We start from the raw sequence: 22,544 nt of genomic DNA, 5'->3' as shown, positions 1-22,544 counted from the left end.
TCTTTAATTTGTCTAGTCACTTAAGCATAACAGAACACAGAATGGAGCTCATAAATTCCATTCTTTATATATTTATACACCAATCCATTTAGAGGCTCCCTGTTGAAAACATCAGTCATCTCATGACAGCCTCAACAAACAACCGACGTTACATTTAACGCCAAGTACTCAAAAACTAAAGAGATGCAAATGCAGTGATGCAAACACACTATTGTTTCTCAGATAGTTTAGGCACAACATGAAAGGTAAATCTAAAAATGCTTTTGTATGACTACATTTCATATACTCTTCTTGGCCTACATGTACGCTTAATTTAAGATATTTGCCTCTGATCCTTATGTGATTAGAGAATATGCAAGATTATTATTACAGTATATGTGGAATATAAGCACCACTGCACTGTTACTGGAAGTTTGTACACTCTCAGTTCTGTAGACACCCGAGAAGTTTCAGTGAAATGGCTCAGCAAAGAACAACTTCAGGACTTTTCTGTTGGAGGTGAAGAAAAAAAAAGGATAAATGGTACATCCCAATTGTGTTTCCTCTTCCTTTGTCAGTCAGCCCCATATCATTCAGAAAAATGGATAATTCTGTGTGATTTAGACCATTTACACTGCAACAACATCTCACAGACATCTACCACTACATAAAGAAACAATGAAGTATTATAAAGCCTGTAATTCAGCAACCAAACATTTGGGGGTTTGGGGATGGGGGAAGTGTTCAAAATTCACATCCAACAGAAAAGAACAAAGTAAATTAAATTCACTTTCTTATACCAAGAGTTTATACAGCCCAATAGCAAGATTCTGTAGCCAGTCCCCCTTGAGACTTTCAGCTGTTTTCACAGGTGTGGAGTAAAACACACATCATAAAGAGTACACACATAAAACGAGGCCAAAGGAATAATCTATCAGTTGCTCAGTGGCTTGTTCTGATATATGATTGATAAAAAGCAGGACAAAACAGGTTATAAAAGCAGCATAGAAGAACTGAATTTTCTTCACAAAAAAAATGTGGGCGCTCTTGGTTCTCATAGGTGCTGCAGCTGTTTCTGCTGACCTGCAGGATCTTGCCTTTGATAGGTAAGAACAGACATCAGGTTTTATATCTGCACAAATTCTTTTGCATGAGCAAAAGCCTTTCAATTGACTTACCTGTTTCAATTCCAATCTTCTTTTCTCCTTTCAGGCAAAAGGTGTTTCGTGTGATTCTGCAGAATGATGAGCAGGTGGAAATCATCAAATCCCTTAGCAACAACATGCAGGTAAAGAACATGGGCTATATTGTATTTGAAATGAACGTTTCTCCTTTTGTTCAACTAACATATATCTTAGCAAAAAAAAAAAAAACGAAACCATGCTACTGAGTTAAAGACCTAATCTTGATACCATTCAAGTCAGCTGAAGTGTTTATTCAGAAAGAATAGGGCAAGGTAATAAAGCTAGAGCACTACAAATACATTCCAATACCTTCCTAGAAAGCCTGGTGACCCCAGTCCAAACATCAAAGTGTCCACCATAATTTATTAATAGAATAAGTTAATCTGAAAAGCTGTGTTCAGTGTGTTGTCAAGAACACATTAGATAAAACATGGAAATTCCAACTACCAGAACTTTTACCATTACAGGCAAAACATTTTGCTCATGTAAATAATATAAAAATCCCTACTCCCAACAAATTAACTTTTCTTTGACCTCTAGTCTCTCATGTCATCTTTTCTTCTCTGACTTTCCATTAAAGCTTCCTTTCTCTCCAACCAAGTTGCATCTTTCTTACTGACCTTGAAGTAAATATATGATGACACAATGACATGAGAAAAACAATAAAGACAGCAAATGTGTTTTTAATATTTCTCCTCAGCTTTGATGTTGCAAAATAGCTGTTGGTGAAAAAGACACCATTATCTGTAGGATAAAAGGATGGTATTTTTAACGAAGTACAGATGTGGAGAACTATCATCAACAGGCTAGTACAGCATGCTGGAACAGTATTCTGCAGAAGTATATACTATTGCAATGATGCTGCCAATATTAAGAAAATTAATATACCATGCTGGCTTTTAAGTGTGTATATAAAGGGATTGTTTGTTTTCTTTTAAACAAAGAAAGGATCCTTGAACTACCATTGTTACACAAAGCAATCAGTCAGGACTGATGTAGTAGTATATCCTGGAAGAGCCATCTCACTCAAAGACACATAGTTCATGAATATGCCCAGCGGCCCCAATTTTCTTTGCACTCATGAGATGAAAGGCTGAAAAGTCATTAGGTTGGCAAGCCAGCTTTGCTTTCATTGGCCTTTAATAAGGCACTAAATCCTGAGGTCTGGAAGCCGACTTCAGCAAAAATACGTCAAATAGTAATAGCACTGTCATTTTTCCACCCAGAACTAAATACTTTCCAAAGATACAGGTTCCTCATACCGACTTTAGTGAATTGAGTCTTATAGGCATTCATGCAGACAACAGTCTTTCACAGATGATTTATGTAAAATATTCACATAGCATCCCTCTGCTACTGAGTAAGGAGCCCACTTTTGTCTAATGCTTATATGCAAAACCTCCAAAGAATGAAAGAAGCTGTAAAGATAGTTATACTCACAAGTCTGTATGCACTCTGATGCTACAGAATACTTCCCATTTGTGAAACTGTCACTGCCATTTGCAGAACTCTGCCACATAAATTGCAGGGCCTAATAAAATCTTCTTAATCTATTTCCAGTTAAAATTTAGGTTGGTGTTTTTGGCAAGCAAGGTTAGGTCAGTGTAACAGGATATGAATGAAATTCAGTAGATTAAGCATAGTCAACATCACCATCACACATATGCCCACCTAAAAATAACAGTCATATGTATGTATTTATTTGTTTATGTATTCTTTTGGTCTTCTTTCAGGTTGACTTTTGGCAGCCAGACTCTGTCACACTGGTAAGGCCAAAAATGCAAGTGGATTTCCGAGTTGAAGCTGACAAGTCTTTTGAGGTTGAAGATCTTTTGCAAGAAAATGGAGTGGAGTACAGGTATGTTTGTTCTCACTACCGTATTTTAAGTAGAAGGAAATTAAATACTGGGGAAAATGTGTTTGATCTTTTCATGTTGGTCAGCTTATCTCCCTGTCACAGACTTCATCGCACCTGCGGATGCTTCTTCTGGGTTCAGCTTTCCCACAGCTGTTCAAATGAACTGTACCTGCTCTGCTTAAGGGGTGAGGTGAAATGTTGGTAGACGTAACAGAGAGGAAGCAAAGACTTACTACCAGGAATTTCCCGGAGGTGAAAGCTCATTGTGGTACACAAAGCTGGACTAAAGGAGGGAAAAAGGAAGATTTCTCACTAAAGACAAAATGCAGCAAAGGTCTAGAAAGAGCCAGAAAGTGCACCAGGTAGCTTTGCATGATAGTATCAGGGAACTGAAGCCAGAAAATGATGAGCCCCAGGGACCATAATGAGGGGATCCCCACTGAGTTCTCTAGGCTGCAGAACAACAGCTAGAGGGGCAAAAAAAACCCCAACTTGTGACAAAGAGAAGACAGCTACCAGGTGAAGAACTAAGACAGTGGGGAGAACAGATTCCCAGGACAGCCTTGGGCTCACTCAAGCAGATACATGGCAAGGATTCTCCAGTGAGAGATCTCTTAATTGGCTTAAATATTTCACAAGTATATTACCCAGAAGTAAAAGAGCTCTGAGTTTCTGTGACTGAATACAACTGTAGCCTAAGTGGAGGAAACAGATCACACTGCTGCATTAAACACCCCTGAGAACAGAAGCATTGTAGTGAGCAGCACTAATTAGAACATAAGGAGAAAAGAGCAGGACCAGCCAACTGCTTCTACTTCATGTCTTCCAATTAAGCTTTAACCATAGATTAGAAGTTGACTTTGGGCTGAAGTGGAGGGGAGTTGTCTGTCTTCATTCTTCTTTTAGCTCTACCTGAGCATTGCAGATTGGCTCAGCCCAGCTTGATTATCAGGCTTCTTCAATGAGTAATGGATATTTTGTCAATGTCATGTATTCAGACACTGAAAGTCAGTGTTACGTGATCAAATTCTCATGACTTCATTTGGCTGAATGGAGAGTTTTTGTCTCTCAGCTCCACTGTTGTTGCCACTAGACCAAACTCCTTCACTGGACACAACACAGTTTTCATGAAACATGGCTTTTACAGTCTGCTAAATCTGAGGATAATCCATCCCTAAGCTTACTGGCCTCATGTTAACCATGTCTTATTTGGATGCCACCGGGGGAACAGAATCTAAAAACACTCTAGAAGAAATAATTTTTAATAATATCACATCCCACATACAGCACAGGAATCCAGTTTCGGTGGAATTTCCTTTTTGGCTAAGGAGGAGTTACTGTACATTTGTTAGTTTTTCCTGTAATATTCATGAACTCCCTCAGGTCCATGCACAAATCTTTTGATTGCAACAAAGGCCATAATGTCTGGAAGGCGTCCCTGACAAATCTGAGTGGAGCGTCCTTGTGACAACCCAAGCTGTTACAATTCTTTTGAAGTGCAGCTGCAGTGCCATGACATCATGTCAATGTAGTCATCTGCACTGTTTGTTCTGAAGGCTGGTGGTGTCTCTCAAACTGGCCTCCTGCTCTTGCTTCTATCCAAATCACAAGTGATCAAGGACATATCCTGGATCAGTAAGATTTGTAAAAATGTTAAGACAAGCACTGGAAAAACAAGAGGACTTCAGTTTTTTGATAGCCAAGGTTGAAATATAAGCAAAAGGTCATCAAGAGTACGCTCAACAATGAGCTGTGCCTTTGTGTCAGCCCCAGAGAAAAATGAACAGTAGAGTTCCAATCTAACCAGACAGGATACTGGGGTTTCCTTGCCATTGTGTGTTCTACTTTCACAGACCAACTCACATGCAGTAAAGTAGCTTGAAGGATGGATAATGTTACCTGCAATAGAGCTATTAAACCACACCTAAACTTTGAAAGCTTGGTTGGGTCTTCCTAAACCAAACTGTTGCCACCCAGGAGGTTTGTTAGTATGGGAGTAAGTAGGCAGGTGCTACTTTGGAGGAACCTATTGCTCTCTGACCATTCTGGTGGGAAGGCTGAGACACAACGTAAGTTGAAACTTGAACCTAATGTATCTTATTTTCAAGGGCATAAATCGAACACCCCACATTTCACTTCACAATCTATGTGGCCTTAATTCCAGGAAGACCCTGAAATGTCTACCTGCTGCTTACTCCCCTGTTAGCAAATTTTATGTTTCTCTTTACACTTTTCATGGTGCCTTATTGCAGAGTTCTGATCGACAACCTGCAGGCTGCACTGGATGCCCAATTTGACAGTAAAGCTCGTACTACCGGACACAGCTATGAAAAGTACAACAACTGGGAAACGGTAAAGTCTAGAAGTTTACCATTTTATCAACCCCTGTGCTCAAAATGGCTTCTGATATGCTTCCAGCCTTTTTCCCTCTTCTTATTCTGTTGCATACATTAATACGATAACTCCTTTTCCAAACTCTCCTTCCTCTTTTTCTTTATTGCTCATTACTTGGGTAATCTGTATAACCAATGCCCCTACACCTATTTCCTCTATTTCTGCTCCCAGCGCTGCAAAGCAACTGTCAGAAATCCAATGACCAGCCTGACGTGCTTCACTACTAATTTGTTTTTCCCTTTTCACTCCTTCTCTCATCTCCTCTGCTAAAACACCTGATTTCTTTCCCTGTCCCAGTTCTAGCTCTTCATCTTCCACAAGTCTTGCCTCCTCCCTGCTTTTTTCACAGACATGCTTATTTTTCCTGTCACGTAATCTTGACCATGTCACTCTTCACATCTTTGCAGTGGCCCCTTACCATGCACTGCATCACAGTTCTTACACTTAAAAGTATGACAATCTCCCTTTCAAGTCTTTCCTTGCAAAAATATTTAATTTTTGTGATGATCATTGCCCACGAAGCAGCCGTTACATTTTCAGACAAGAAAATGTATTTCCTTTCCAGGTGGTATCTATAAAGCATATACAGAAGTAATCAATTTTCTTCCACCACAATTCTCCTAAGAAACAACAAAAATAAAATTCTCCTTTTACAAGGCTATTTAAAAATAAGAACATTTCTGACTCTGTAAAGCTTACTGGCATACAAAAAAAACCCAGTAACATCCATAATGTTAACCATTATTTCCAGTATTTCCTGGCCAGTTTGTCTAGATCTGTCTGCTGCTTCCTGTATTTTTCTTAGTTTCTAGATAGCTCTTTGGGTATGAAATGTTTTTTTTTGTGTGGATGTGACAACATTCTTTGTGAGCTTCTGAAGGCAACTGTAACAAAGGGAATCTGCTCCAATGTTAAGATAATAAAGGCTGTTATTACTTCCCTTAAATAATAAATAGAATTAAGGAGATATTAATTCTTTTGTATCTGGCATTTGTGGACTGTTCCTACAAATCCCTGCCCAGAACTTCTGTCAGTAATTCAAAAGTGATGATGAATAAAAGCCATACACTGAAAACATTACAACATATAGAAGATTTAAGGCATTCCATCTATTTAACTTAATGAGAAAAAGTTTTCTTTTGTTAAGAGAGTTTTAGGGGTGACAAGGTTAGAAGTATATAGGATCAGCATTCAAAGGCTATTGTAATCCAGTAGCCATACTCCAATGACAGGTTTAGAGAAATTCATGCTAGATAATCTTAATTCAGACATATAGCTCTAGTACAAGTTGTAATTAATTATTGGAAATCTACAAACTATTAAATATGAGGTCAAGTTACACACTCTGGCTTAAAGTCTGTGAATTAATTAGCCTGGACATGAGGAACAGAGGCAAAAGTAAATTTAACCTCCTTACTGAACAGATAGCTGCTTGGACTGCTGATATTGCTGCTCAGAACCCAGACCTTGTCTCTCGCAGTGTAATTGGGGAAACATACGAAGGACGGTCAATTTACCTTCTCAAAGTAAGTGCTTAGATTTCTTTGTGCCAGGCTTCTTCTCTATTAACCTCCCAAGATTCTGATGTCTATTAAACCACCAATGATGCTAAGCTAGTATTATATATTTAGCAGAAAATATAACACCTTTTAAAAGGGGCATAATGAATTATTAGAAGTTCAAAGATATAAATCCAATCAAATTCCTAAGAGCTGTTTGAATGATCATCTACCTTTATGTTCTTTCCATCTGTTGTTTTGTAAACACATTTACCCTGAAAGGATCTATAAATGTCAGTCTTTCTAGCAACAGGGAACAAATTTGTTTGTATCTTCATGAAATGTAATTCTCTGCTGGTTTTAGCTGGGGTAGCAATAATTTTCTTCATAGTAGCTGGTATGGGGCTATGTTTTGGATTTGTACTGGAAACAGTGTTGATAGTTCAGAGGTCTTTTAGTTATTGCTGAGCAGTGCTTACACAATCAAGGCCTTTTCTGTTCCTCACACCATCCTGCCAGCAAGCAGGCTGAGGGTGCATAGTAAGTTGAGAGGAAACACAATCAGGACAGCTGACACCAACTGACCAAATGGATATTCCATACCATACGGCATCATGCTCAGCAATAAACTAGGGGGAAGGTTAGCTAGGGGGGCTGCCACTCAGGGATTGGATGGGCAATTTTTTTCATTTGCATCTCTTGTCTTCCTTGGGACTTATGGCTCTCTCATTGTTGTGTTTGTTGTTTTTTTTTAATTTCCATTATTAAGCTGTTCTTATCTCAACCCACAAGTTTTCTCACTTTTACCCTTCCAATTCTGTCTTCCACTGTCCTGCCTTGGAGGGAGTGAGTGAGTGGCTGCATGGTGCTTAGTTGTTGGCTGAGGTTAAACCATGGCTATTTTTTTGGTGTAACTCTTGTGAATAAATAAGGTGCAATGACTTAAAGGTGAAAGGATAAAGATTATTTGCCCAAAACTGCATAAGCATTTATAATAATCATCATTCAAGCAAGCAAGATTAGATCTTAGAGACAGTACAATAAGTCAACAGTGCAGAATAATCAAATAATTGAGGAAAAAGCATCTCTACATTAATAAAAATTAAATTATTAAGAATCTATTGTTTTAGCGCAAATCATGGTCAGCTACATATAGAGCATCCTATAGGTTTCAATTTAATCAAGGAATGCTGTATTTGTATAAAGTTTGACTTTTTAGGTCAGGAAGCTGACTGACTTGTTCTGCATACGAATTATTTTGTTTAATACCTGTTTGGTTTTGCTGCTGTTGTTGTTGTTTTGGGTTGGTGGTTTTTTGTTTGTTTGTTTTTTTTTGTTTTCTAGGTGGGAAAAAGTGGTCCAAATAAGAAGGCCATCTTTATTGATTGTGGTTTCCATGCAAGAGAGTGGATCACCCCTGCTTTCTGCCAGTGGTTTGTGAAAGAAGTCAGTGAGCTTAATGATGAAAAAACAATTTTAAAAATGCAACCGTGTTTAAAAAAAAATCTGAAGTGAGCAGTAGGAGCTGAGGCCACTGCAGATTAACTTTTTACCTCTAAATACCTATCTGCACATCATATGGTTAGGGTGTATCTACTTAAACCAGATCTTAATGGTTGGACCTGTAATCTTTCAGTAGCTTAAGACTACCTAAAAGCATGTGTAAGAGACAAGCAAACAGGTCAAGTAACGCTATAAACATAGTCATGTTCTCTATATAAGGAGAATAAGGAAATTCAAGGGGACATCAGAAAGCACCTGAATGCACATCAGAACAGCCATCTTCCTACAGCATTAGGTGCTGTATTATACCCTGCAACCAGCTTTACTCTGAAAGGCAACAGAGAGGGTGGAAACCTGCCCTCAGCTAAGCACAGAGTGCACTGAGCAAATGTACCCAAAAGAGGAGGAAGACGACTATATATGAAGCTTCCTAAATTTCACTCAGGAAGAGGGAAATGCATACACATCCCTTTGAGCTGTCACTTCAAGTTGCATGGAATGGTGAAACCATATTTAGGACAGAACTACACAGGTAAAAGTACCTTCACTTCAGGCTGGGATAGTTTAGGCCTTGAATTAAGCGATTTTATCTCTTTTGTCTTTTCCTACTCCTCACCACCAATTTAAAGCAGGTGGCGAGGAGAGATTGGTTTTGTAGAAAAAAACATGCAGCATGCTGCATAAGAAGAGGTATATTCCCCCTCAGTGGGGGGGAAGATCGATCAACTTAGCAGAACAGTTTTCTGGCTGAATCTCAAATTTTTTAAGAGTTCCTGCCTGAAGAGTGAAAAAAAAAAACCCAAAAAACAACACCTACTAAAAGAACCCAAACCAAACAACAAACCTGGAAACAGCAGCTTGGATTTAAAACCCAAGGAAAGCCACATTACATGAGTGAGCCATGCTGGCAGAGGCATTTACTGGTGGCAAGTATAATCTCAGTCTTATCAGCTAGCCATGCGGTTTTGTGCAGGGAGCAGTGGAAATTGAAAGTGACATCTCAGTGGAGTCAATGGGAATGTGATTTCATTATCCCCTAATAAGGCTGCAGACAGTATGTGCTAACATTTTTCTCTTAGCAATTCACGTCACTACAGCTGTCATTTTCACTGTCTGGTCACTTAATTCATGGGTATACCTGACACCAGCAGTGGCTCTGCTCAGTGGATCCAAGTGTGGATAGGCAGAAGTGCTTTAAAAGTGCAGTCCTCTGAACGTCATCAACGGTTCACTTGGGATTGCTTCTAGACATCAAAGTAAAAAAAAACACCACAGAAAAACATGAGCGGGGTGGATTGTTATATATCTTCCCCCAAAACCAAGCAGGAAACAAACAAACAAGCAAGCAAACCAAAACCAGGAAAAAGTAAGTTCTAGTAATCTAAAACATCTTTTCTAGCTTCTACATATGACCTTCCCACTTGCTAGTGACAGGACAAAAGATGCCTTTCTCTATTGCATTGCTCCCTGTGTTGTCCTTTATGTCTGTGTAAAAGAAACAGAGCAAATTTCCATGATCACTGCATGCTCCCTCGCCACCGATATAAATCTGCAAACAAGCATACAAACACTGGGCCATGAACAGTCATGATATACAAGTTATGGCAAGAGTTATGGTTGTTATTTGATGTATGTGTCTAGAAAAGCACAGAGAAAAATCTGCCTCCTTATGAATATGTGCATCCACAGCATTATGACTGGCAATGTGTAAGGATGTTCTTTGGAAATATTCTCTATAATTCTGGTTACTGCTGAAAATTTTCTGCAACACAGATATAAAAAAATATTTTTTCCTTCTCACATAAATTAAATCCAAACCTTTAAGGTGACAGGATGTAGAGAGAATATATGGACAGAAACTTCGTCCGTAAAAAAAGAAACTAATAGACAAAAATATCTTTTTGGTGAATTTTTATCCTGCTCAAAATCGACATTGCCTCACCATATAATTTATCTATGAGAATGAGATGGCTTTGTAACAGCAGTGTGGTTTGAGTCAGTGTAAATCCTTTAAATATATGTAATAACCAGAGAGCTGCCATCTCATGTGGTAGAGTGACCTGGATGACTTTGACCACCACATTCATTAATTCCCAATTCAGACCCAGGCCTTTAAATCACATGGAAGATACAGCTCTGTGAAGGCATCATAATCTTTTTCTACTTTTCTCTAACTTCTCTAACTTTTCTCTAACTAGGCTGTTGAGACCTATGGAACAGATACTGTCCTGACCACACTTCTCAACAGCTTGGACTTCTATGTTTTGCCTGTTGTTAACATTGATGGTTACATTTACACTTGGACAAACGTAAGTACATTCTTCTTCCTCAAGAGATTTATTGCTGCAAAAGCCGACTGTTAGAGCACTTTCTTAGTTTTGATCTGTGCTTCACCGTTCTATTTCAGAACCGCATGTGGAGAAAGACACGCTCTAAAAATGCTCGTAGCCTTTGTATTGGGACAGATCTCAACAGGAATTTTAATGCTGGCTGGTGCAGTAAGTGTCTCCTAACAATAGCTGCAAGTGATCATAGGTGAAATAACCAAGATAATTAATTATGGATTTTCCCTACCCTGTGGTTGGTCCAGCTCAAGCTTGAGTGAACACTACCAGTATAGCATTGTAGAGTAGCTTGTGTTCAATTTTTTGAGTAGTCTTGGGCAAAAAACAGACTTTGGTTATTACTAGCATCATCGGTATGGCTACTTCTATGAACATATATATACACACAAATGTGCATATATACGTATACACACACGTCTACACACACATATGCATGTATATATATGCACACACACTTCTATGAGTTCAGAACAGAAACCAGAATAGTTTTCTTTTAGTTGGTTTCACTAGGTAGAGAGGGGTCTCTTTTGAGTGGTTTCACTTGGTTGCTTCCTGGAAGCACCTGAGAAATGGGGGAGATATGTTAAGTACTGAAGCAAATCAATATCCCAAATCACTTACATAACATAGGGCCTTACATCAATATACATGTTCTTCCAACTACGCACACTATACAGGGCATATTTATTCAATGCTGTCATGTTGCCCAGGGTCTTAACTATGCAATAAAACATCCTTTCTGATATGGCACATTTGTCAGTAGGATTTCCAAGGCTTATCTACAAAAGCAGTGTAACCTGACTCTCCTAACAACAAAATTTTGTCATTAAATACTTAATAAATTCAACTTCCTTCCCAGCACTTGGGGCCTCAGACAACCCCTGTGATTCCACTTACTGTGGCTCTGCACCTGAGTCTGAAAAGGAGACCAAGGCTGTGGCTGATTTTATTCGTGAACACCTTTCTACAATCAAGGCATACTTGACGATTCACTCGTATTCCCAGCTGCTACTGTTTCCTTATTCATATACTTACAATTTACCATCGAATTATGAAGAACTGGTAAGTCTCTTTCTTTGTCATTTTGACATAATGAAAAGAGTAAGTAAAAAAACATCACTTACTCTTTAGGTCCATTTAACTTCAAGCAAATCCTTTAACATCTGGAAAGAACCTGTATTGCCAGTTTTTGAAAATACTTCAGTCTTTCACAGCAAGAACAAGGGAAAACCATGATGGCTTCAAGATAGTTCAAGCACAGGAGAAACTTAAGAGACTTATTTAATTTCCCATACAAAATGAATTTTCCACAAGGTCAGGTCTGTCTTCCAGTCATGCTATACAGAAATCCACTATATGCTGTGCAGCACTGCTTCCTCCTGACTCAAGAGGTGGCTGTGTATGTAGCTTTAATACATTATATAGAAGAATTATGCCCTATAAGTCAAGCTAACAGCTTGACAGACTGTAATAACTATGAAATGACTTGAACTGGTATCCTTAAAAGCTGATAAGGATCTCTGTTTACCACTTCCTACCCAACCTTAGTTCTCATTGAAGTAAAATGGTGAAACTCCTGTTGATACAGGTTCAGGACAACAAAGCAGTTTTTGTCAGAAGTATAACTAAAAACAGATTATAAAACAGCTAGTTTAAGAACAGTTAGGTAAAATGTTTCAGCTCTGAGGCCTTTCTAAACAGGCCTTGATTCAAACACACCTTTTATTTGGAAGAGGAAAGGATGAATGTGGTGTTTTGAAGGACAACAACTCTTTTATTCACCCTAGAGAAAGGCCATGCTCTAATGCCATTTAAGTAAGATAATAGTCTGGAGAAAATACATATAGATATATATGGTGAGGGTTTTTTATCCTTAAAAAACAGAATGTCTATAAAAGTTGTAAACATTTTATAAGGCCAGAAATCAACAATGAATAATAAAATTACTTCATTTCTCTGGCATATTAGCAATTAGAAGTTGTTGGCAGGGAAAACAACACAGCAAGACAAAACAAACAAATCTTGATTCCCCCTCTTTCCTGGATGTTGCCAAAAGTCCAAGGCAACAACACAGAGTGTTGATCTGCTGTGCAGGTTTGACAGATTTATGAGTGCTCCCAAGTAGATGTCTTGATTCTGAAGCACAAATACAAACTGGAGCCAACAGTGAAGTTTCTTGCTACATTTTTTTTACATATGAAAAGAGAGGATTAAATTAAGATGAAATTTTGCTTTTTTAATTTATATTTGAGAAACTTTTTAATTGTAATTATTCCAGGGAACTGTAGTAATTTCTTATCTTAAATTTTTACAAAAGCTTCAGTTTACACACTGCAGTTCAGTCTACAGTAATAAAATAACACAAAACTCTTGAAGCTGCTTTGTTGTCAATATCACAAAGTTCCCATGTGTTAAAGATTTGCATGACATTCTGCCCAGTTTTTTGAATCACTAGCAAATGTGATGAAACATAACTAGAAGTACAGCACGTTTGTCACACTATTAAATGAAAAAAGTTTACATTGATAGCTCATTATTAAAACAAACCTTAACAATGAGAAAGAACCTATGTGCTTTGCAAGGTTTTCAAATTCTTTTGTTAAATTAAAATTTCAAACTAGCAAGATTCTATTCTAATACACAGTAAAATTTAGTGAATCACCCATACTAAGGTTCTACAACTGTTATCAATAAAAACTCTCTTTTCCTGCCATAGAGGACAATTCTGCTGTTACCATTCAGCATTAAAAAAATATAGCTCAGGAATGCAGGCTATATATTTCCCTTCAACCATTTGATTTCACTTTTAAAGTTAGTCTGTCCAACATCACTTTATCTTATATTTTAAACCAGGCAAAATGATTTCAGAGGGAGTTCCATTATTTTCTACTACAAAGTAATCACAAATCTCACAATCACAATAAGGTGACCTTATGAGTGTTTTTCATGTATTAATTGAGGGGAAATATTTCTTCTATTGGTGATCCCAACAAAAAGATAGCAGAATCACAGAGCTATTCAACCTGTGCGATATTTGATTTTAACGTGGGAAGATTTCTTGCCAAAAATGCTTCTTTTGGAGCATGAGATCAGAACATCACCCAAACAACACTGCTTGTAGTTGTTATAATTAAAGAGAAAGAGCCTAATTCATTCCAGTGTCAGTCAATTAAATAGAAAGACTGACTTCAACAGGCTCTGGGTCAGGTTCGAAAGTGCAGCTTTTCAGGTTACTTTAAATAAGTAAAACATATTCATTTAAGCTGCAACTAAAGAAAATTTAAGATTTTCAAATAACAACTGCACTTGCTTGAAATGAGACCGCTACAAAGAGAGGTATTATTTTGTATTCCAATTGTCGTGTTTCATGACTAAAAGTTCTGTCTAGATTCAGAATTTAGAAAAATGCTGAAGAATGAGAATCTCAAATTTTAACAGAAATCATTTGGGCAAATAAAAGGATCATAAATATTTTTTTTCATTGAGGAAACAAAATTTATACTGCTATTATCTTATCTCAGATATTATTTTTACCCTGACAGATTTAATAAATTAAAGGAAATATAGTTGTGATTTCTTATCTTTTTCTTATCTTTATCTTTTAAAGAAAAACCTCACGTCTGCTTATCATTAACAAGATTTTGTTTCATTGTATTTAATTAAAGGTAGCACGATAGCATGGGGCTTAAGCTATATTCCAGTGTCTGAGATAAAGAAGGGCACAAAAACTGAGTAATTTCATATTGAAGTCACTAAGTCTGCAGAAAAGAAGGATCTAGCAAATGCTTGTAACCTTCCTTTCCTGCAAGCGTACTGAATAGCATGTCCTTAGGGCTCAAAAGATTTTATCTGTTCACAGCTTCAAGAAATCACCAGAAAATATAAAACCATTCTGGATTTGGTTTCTCAAGTAGAACAGAATCTGAGAATCTGAGATATGCTTTATGTTCCACTGCATTGCCATAGCAAATCAGAACAACCTCCAACTTATTTGGTGTTGGGGATTAGAACTATCCCTCAACCACCTCCAGCCTTGGGGTGTAAAACATGATGAAAGTCATGTATGTCTCTTCCTTTCCACAACTTCCAACTCTTCTTAGATGCAAGAGGATCTCTGAGGATTTAAACCCCACAACTCCCAAGGATTTTCCTAAAACTTTTCTCCCTTTATTCAGGGTTGTCATTTCCCACCCCTGTCCCAGGGGTGTTGCACAAAACTTTCACTGTTATCCAAACAATACTTGAACAACAAAAATAAAAACACCCAAGACAGAAAAATCTAGGTCAGGAATTTCTCAGAAGTTACACAATACTCTTGTGATGACACCCTGAAAGAAATATGTACTCCTTTTGGTGAATCACATTTTGCCTCCTTCATAATCCTCTTGACTCATTCTTTACTATACCCCGGAGTGTTACCCTGCACACAGAACACACAGTTGAATCCATTTCCTACAGAGAACAGAAGCAGTAGATTTTTTTAAATTAAAAAACATGCTTGGCAAGACCAGTATCTCTCCACACCTCAAAAACATTATTTTCATCTTTATTTTACTACCTACATTTTCGTCCTCTTGCAATAAGATATTCTGCATTTAATTGCACTTGTCATAAACAGTTCATTTAATTGTTTTTAATCAGTTCATATCCTGGCCTTAGCTTCCTACTAGGTCACCCTATGCTTTCCTCATTTTCAGCTTTATCTAGCTTTATCATTTCTTGTTTGTATTTAAATTGGCTCTGAACTATGGTTTGATAGAGCAGAGGAATGTGCATTGTGCCCTTCCTTCCTTCCTTTCCAGGTTCAATTCCACCTCTCAGTTAAACAACAAACTCGGTACCAAATACATGTCTGCAGCCAGCTCAACCTCATTGTCAGATTAAAGTATGTGTATTATTTTACTTTAGCAATCTGCAGAATATTGATTTACAACCCAAAATAATTTTCTAGATACAATATTTCAGCTTGTATCATTTTAATGCATACTGGCCACATTGTTTATTGTTTCAGCTCACCAAAATTCACCTTTCGCATCAGGTTGGTCTATCATTTCATTTCCTCTTGAATGCTTAAAATAGGATATGGTAGAAAGCTGAGATATGCCCAGAGTCTGTACAGCCTGCAGGAAGACCGAATTTCAAATACATTGCATAAATTCCTGATTATCAGTCTGATTACTTAACCTGACACCTGGGAGCAAAGTCCTAAATGTGTTTTAAGACATATGATGACCTGTTGGTAAGAATTTTTGAAGAGGAAAAATCCTAAGAGAGTCAGACATATCAGTGAGGAGTTACAACCTATGCTTTTGTTGCACCTGTCCTGTTGCAAACTCCTGTGATTATAGTATTTGTTATAAGTGAATATTGTTAAAGTCAACTGGGAAGCGCAACAAACAGGAAAGTGGGCAGAAAAGCATCATTTGGAATTGGCTTCACAGCTCCTCCACCAAATGTACCACAACAGATATCCACAACAGAATTGTTCTGTACTGACAGTCTTACAATTATGAAAAGGATGGGGTTTAGTAGTAGCATCTTTCAAACGCAGCTCTTGTATGAATCAGGCTGAAAGACAGCAGTCTCCAAAGAGGTGTAGGGCACAATCACCTTAAATCACACTGGAAAGCCTCTCACCTGGGATTGCTTTCTTAAGCACCGTGAGACTGCCATAAAGAAACAGACTTGCAAAGAAAAAAAAGTTTCATACTAAAGTTCTCCACCTGGCTGGATTCCCTGGACTCCTGGGGGACATGCTAAACTATAAGCAACAACAGAATAGTGAACTAAATTGTACATTAGTCATGGACACTTTGGAGAGGAGTCTGTTTTATTGGCAAAACAAGAAGCCTCAGAAGTTTAGCTTCAACTTTGCAAATACCACATTTTCAGATCTTCCTTGAGGGTCACTTAAGTAGCATATGAGAGCAAGGTAAAGTGAAAATACAGTTTTCAGCCTTGGGCAAATCAGTTTGCAGTCCAGGAAGCGAAGAGAGCAAGAGGTCCAGTCAATCAGTGAAGAGGCTTCCCCAGAGCACTGTCAGACTACGAGGGCAAAGGGAGTTTTTCATATGCAGCAGCTGCATAATCAACATCCCTGAAGTGTTTCTAATCAGCCACAATATGCTGGCAAACCTAGCCTGATGATACAAAAGTAAAATGAGGGAGATGCTCCCCAAAAAATTACCCATTAACATACAGTTAGCCTGATAATTCATCTTTAGTTCAAACCTCCAGATGTAGTGAGAGAGGCCAGAAACATATCTTTCATTAAAGGCTAATAACTGAAAAAAATAGGTTTAAAGGTTGTGAATTATGTAAGATAATGGCAACTAAGAACACAACTCTGCTGTCTCACTGGCCCATGCACTCTGTACAAAAGATAAATACTAGTAATTGCTGTGTAAACAGATGGGTGATCAGTGCAGGGAACACTACCTTCTACTGCAATAACCAGCTCACAAGTTCTGCTGCAAGTCAGACCCTGAAAAGCCATTTCTGTCCCCAGTTACAACGTATAAATTTGGAGTTATTTCTAGGACTTCAGGGCACCAGTTGTGTCTCTGCTACCATAACTCTCAGCAAAATTTTCCTTGTAACAGGGGGATTCTTAACAGTAAAAAAAAACCCAAACCAACAACCAAATAAACTCCAACCATAATAATTCCATTAAGCCAGTACTGCAGAGATCTAGAAAATCACTCAGCTGCAAAGAGTAGCTTCAAAGGTCAAAAAAGATAACGAGGTTTCTCCTTGCATCTGTATTCCAAAAAACACATAGACTTGAAAATCCAAACTGCTTTTCAAAAGCTAAATATCACTGTTCCTTTTAGGAAATGTTGGGCATTACTTATATACACCTCCATAAATCTCCATGTTACTTCTTTTTATGGATGGTTTGAAGTAATTGTGCTATCTTAAAACAAAAAAGCAATGAAAAATTTTTCCTCATATTTTGAATTATACTCACAAGTATTTACTTACTTTTTATTATTATTGCTGGTTTAGATTACATTATTAGTAGTGAGAGGTTACTTTAGTTCCTCTAAAGCTGAAGTATTTTTTTTACTTTCAGGTTTTAGACTATAAATCTATTAGGGAAACAAATGTAAGTCACTTGAAGGAAAAAAAATCAGATACCAGAACTTCTGATAAAGTTTCTTTTCTTGATGAAGTCATAAATGTTCAGTCATGCTTTTCACTTAGAGAGGGTCATTTAAAATACCACCTTACTCTCCAACCTGGAGAGCTTCAGGAAGTTGTTTATTTGGATTCCATGCTCTTAACAGCTGGAAATCTCAACTGCTCTTTCTACAGATTTCTCTTTTTACAATTTCCTGGCCAACAATAAAAAATCTTTTTCTGGTATGATTTAAAGCCATCATCTGGCAGCTGAGTGAAAGGAATGCCCTATTCTTCCCAAAGACCATCTCTGGTATTCTATTGTCCCTACTGTGCATTTTACTAAAGAGAAAGCAAACCCTAGTCACCAACAGATCCATACGTAGTATCAGACTATCTTTCCAAATTTGATTTCCAGTTTGCATATATTTGAAAAGAGGAAAAATCAGTTTTGACATTTAAAAATCCATTTACTGTTGAATGAAAATTTTACTTAATCTCAGCTGCTGATTAAATGTATATATTATAGACAAAAGATGACTGAAGAAAACATGGTATTACTAACAGATAGCCCCTACAATTCCCTCAATGTGTGTTAAAAATTATTATTGATTTTAGAAAATCAGCTTGTTAAGGAATTAAAACACCAACCAACCAACACTGGAGAGCGCTCAGCTCCCCCAGTTACTCTGAATCCATGCTTATGAAATGCAAAGCAATGACATTCGTCCTACAACTGCTTGTGTTTGGACAATGGGGAGGCCAGGAATCAAGCCTCACCTTCAGTTACAGCCAGTGTTACAGGAGACACTGTAACACTGTGTTATAAGCTTCAAATATTCTTTGGTCTGCCTTGTTTAAATATTCTTAACGTACTAAACAGCTATAAATTCCTACTCCTAATTCCTATGGGATCAAACTTCTATAATTCTAGAATGTTCAAAATCCAATATTTGGGAATGGGGAAACATTTGCGGTTCTGCAGTAAAGTAGGCCGCCTGTGCTAATACAAACATATTTTGATGCTCTTCTGTAGAAGCTGAAAAGCTCTCTCACTTAACTAAGATTTTCTAAACACATCTTCAGGAATTCAGAGGAACACTTGCAACATACAGATGAACAGAGAATATTTTATGATATATCTTCCAAAGTATAACCTACAGAGAAAGACATGCTTGAGGATATCCTGGAATAGTGAGCCATTCAGCTGCAAGCTATAAAGAAAGATATGGCAATCCATTGCTTATTCTTATGCTGAACATCTGCTTTCAAAAATCATTCATATTTATCATCTGTTAGTAATAGTTTTCATGTTTTATTACCAACATGCTGTATAATGAAGAACTTGAAAAGCCACATGATCCAAAGAAAAGTCTGTAATTTTCCTTAATGCAAACATACAAAGCTTTACAGTACTATTGATGGGAATGATCCAACCCTCACTGAAATCAGTGGGAGTTGAGGGAGTCCCTGTGCACAGGAAATTAATTTAAATTAATGAGACTACATATGGTTCCAGAGTAATTTATGCCTTTTCTGGCTGTTAATATTTATAAGACCTTAATCTGCTTCCACTTGTATCAGAGTTCAACTCCACTGACTAAGCTGACTCTAAATTTATAGCTGCAAGAATAGAAAGAAAGACTATTGTACGTTCGTAATTTAATGTACCAAGTTATTACTATTCTCTAAGATTCTCGTATCTCTCAATAAGATTCCTTATTTAGTTTTAATCTTGTGCAGGTTTCTTCTAAGTATAGAGAATCCTTTCACCTATTGTCACCTTACCTATCCAAATGCTGCTGGACTATGCAGCAGACTGTTGCATTAGTGCAGCAATATACTGAGCGGACTATACTCCATTAAAGCCTGAGGAACAAGTTCTCTACTAAGAAACTTTTCACAACAGGACAAGCTGTGCCTTGTCAGCTACTGACATCTAGTCATACCAAGAGGTGAAACACAGTTTTCAAATAAACACTTCCAAGCATGGGTTTTCAGTATACTTGATGTACTTGCTGAGATTCACTCAGACAGCTTCTGCAAATCTGCATTTATCATTCTGTTCCTATAGGAATCTATTGCTCGTGCTGCAACCAAACAGCTGACCAGTCTGTATAATACCAAATATACATATGGCCCAGGAGCTGCAACAATCTGTAAGTAATACCCATCTATATTAAGTGCTAAGACTACTAAATGCAGTTGCAGTTTTCTAGTGATTTGTTCCTCTTTCTTTTTTGCTTCACATGCACATACTCAAAGGAATGTATGGCATCTGTCATTTCTAAAATACAAGATGATATATTCCTAAGGATACCAGGGAACATGTGACCCCTGGAAGATAAAGTGATGTGGTAAAGCATGTAGGAATTCATGTGCACAGCATGAATTCCTAAAGCATACACAGCTTAGATTTAAACATAAAAGTCTGAGATTTTCTGCATTTCCAGTATCTCCAAGTCAAAGTAAAAAGATGATGTGAATCCTAAAGAATGGCTTCAATCACTCTAGCAGCACACATAATTATTTCTTTTACGCTGTATTACAGTCTGAGAAACACACTAATTATGATTCCATTCTTCTACCTTTCTTGGGAACTCAGCTGTCAGGATCTGGCCCTTGCAGCGTCAAAAGGCGAGCTGAGGTTGCCACATCTAGATTTCTGGAACCTTAGTATCTTCTATATCTAAGATTTCTTCATTTACTTAAATATGGAAACTAATCTCTTTTCCATATTTCTTTTCCCTTCATTTTTAAAACCTGTAAAAACCAGTTTCTCCCAGTTTTTAGAATATTTATGGAGATTGTTCCTTTAAGAAAGTTTTGGTGATGCTTGGGAATTCTGGAGGCTCCTTCCTTAGTGAAAGAGACTGCCTTCATTTTTCCTAAGTACTGGAAAGGGAGGATACCTTTTGTCTAGAAGAAAAGATGGAGTTGGTGCCTCGGATCCGCAGTTCTTTACAGATCTGTATGACCTACTCAGTGAGAGGGTATTTGCTTCTGATACCAAATATTTCTAAACAACCCCATGCAAGCCTGCCATTCTCCTGTTCCTTACACTTTCCTCCCATGGTCTCCCCACAGTATTAACAAGGAGGAGCAGTTTAGCTGGTTTGCATTTGGTTGCACTATCAGCTGGAACGAAACTCACAAATGGCCTAAAATCACAAAAACTTCTCCATGAGCAGGAGAAATCGATCAATTCACCCAATATTCCTTTCTGCATTTCTGGCTACGTGACTTGACTCCAAAGTATATCACGTTTCAATGTGAAGCCACACTTCTCCAGTTAAGCTTTATTTTATTTCTTTATCAACAGATCCTGCTGCAGGGGGCTCCGATGACTGGGCTTACAATCAAGGCATCAAGTACTCTTTCACTTTTGAGCTCCGAGACACTGGTAGATATGGTTTTATTCTCCCTGAATCTCAGATAAAGCCAACCTGTGAAGAGACTTTACTGGCTGTTAAATATATTGCTAATTACGTCCTTGAGCACTTGTATTAGAATGGAGTTCTAAAATCTATTAAAGAAGGCTTTATTCAAAGATGCCTTTCTTTGTATTCTTCCCTAACAATAGAATTCTATTTCTCATTACTTAATGTTCTTATTCATATCCTCAGTCCATCATAGGTTAACAGAAGTTTGTCATGAGAAATAATCTTTTATTAAGGCAACTTATATAGTCAGGGGGGGTCTAAAAAGAAAGAACATAAGAAGCTTAATCAACTTAAGGTAAAGGTTGCCTTAATGATTAAAATTATCTTTACACACAACAGATGGGCAGAGTATTAAAACTTATACAGCCTGAATGCCAAACAGAATGAAATCAGCTAGGTTATTCATATAAATGTGTTTTCATCCAACCATTTACTGCCTTAATGGCAACAGAAGCAAGGGAAAGTTCACATCACATAGTTTTAAAATTATGTTAGCTGTCGTGAATTTTCTCAAAACCTACCCTGAATCTGCCCCATCCATAAAAACTAGCTTGGAGCTGAGGTCACTGCTGGTCTGATCTGAACTCAGCGCTGAAGCTTATAATTACTATTAGTTCTAAAGACCAAGACTTGACACAAATCATGCTATAAAATACCCAGCATTTCTGGCTCTCACACTCACTACAGCACCTCTCAAAATATTCTCAGAGTCCTGGTACTTCCTGGGGTCCCACATGTTCCTGCTGTCATGAGTGGAAGAATTGTAAACAGCTGTGAAGACGAAGTCTGATCATAGAATCACAGAATCATAGAATAGTTAGGGTTGGAAAGGACCTTAAGATCATCTAGTTCCAACCCCCCTGCCGTGGGCAGGGACACCTTACGCTAAATCATATCACCCAAGGCCTCGTCCAACCTGGTCTTGAACACTGCCAGGGATGGAGCATTCACAACCTCCTGTTTCTTTCATGAGAAACTGCAAAGAATTATCCCCTCCCGATCAGTTTTCTGTACAGGTAATGTGGGTCTGAGTGGGTCAGAGTATGAGTGATAAATAGCCACTCTGGGCAGCTTTCTTATGCAGCTGCAGAAAATGTGTTTAATGCTGTTTAGAGCTTAGCTAATACAGGACACACTCTGCAGAAAGACAGGGGAAAACCTTATGACAACACAGAACATGGCTATCTCCCTTCCATTGCTGGAAGCTCTGAACAGAG

The 22,544-nt window shown here is 37.7% G+C and overlaps 1 protein-coding gene and 1 long non-coding RNA gene across 2 annotated transcripts; one reads left to right on the top strand and one right to left on the bottom strand.

Moving 5' to 3' along the window:
* Nucleotides 1-204: 204 nt before the first annotated feature.
* LOC130605882 (uncharacterized) lies at nt 205-9,715 on the bottom strand. Its single transcript, XR_008973815.1, has 3 exons — nt 9,556-9,715; nt 1,154-1,332; nt 205-484 (listed from the first exon to the last, which is right to left on the bottom strand). It is a non-coding gene; the product is annotated as an uncharacterized LOC130605882 (long non-coding RNA).
* CPB1 (carboxypeptidase B1) lies at nt 955-21,439 on the top strand. Its single transcript, XM_057421691.1, has 11 exons — nt 955-1,085; nt 1,192-1,267; nt 2,897-3,021; nt 5,274-5,373; nt 6,840-6,941; nt 8,259-8,360; nt 10,616-10,726; nt 10,825-10,915; nt 11,622-11,824; nt 19,959-20,043; nt 21,207-21,439. The coding sequence occupies exons 1-11, from the start codon at nt 1,015-1,017 to the stop codon at nt 21,392-21,394; spliced, it is 1,254 nt and encodes a 417-aa protein (XP_057277674.1). The 5' UTR covers nt 955-1,014; the 3' UTR covers nt 21,395-21,439.
* The last annotated feature ends 1,105 nt before the right edge of the window (nt 21,440-22,544 follow it).

The sequence above is a fragment of the Pezoporus wallicus genome, unplaced genomic scaffold (genome assembly GCF_028554395.1).
Source record: "Pezoporus wallicus isolate ANWC-B61680 ecotype Strahan unplaced genomic scaffold, APGP_CSIRO_Pwel_v1 scaffold_7402, whole genome shotgun sequence".
NCBI lineage: Eukaryota > Metazoa > Chordata > Aves > Psittaciformes > Psittacidae > Pezoporus > Pezoporus wallicus.
The sequence above is the reverse complement of the archived record's forward strand: the minus strand, read 5'-3'. Positions and strand labels throughout refer to the sequence as shown.

Coding starts and splice junctions, on each gene's coding strand:
- CPB1 (XM_057421691.1), top strand. CDS start 1,015: ATGTGGGCGCTCTTGGTTCTCATAGGTGCTGCAGCTGTTTCTGCTGAC. Junction 3,022..5,273: donor GAAAATGGAGTGGAGTACAG/GTATGTTTGTTC, acceptor GCCTTATTGCAG/AGTTCTGATCGACAACCTGC. Junction 10,916..11,621: donor TTTTAATGCTGGCTGGTGCA/GTAAGTGTCTCC, acceptor CTTCCTTCCCAG/CACTTGGGGCCTCAGACAAC.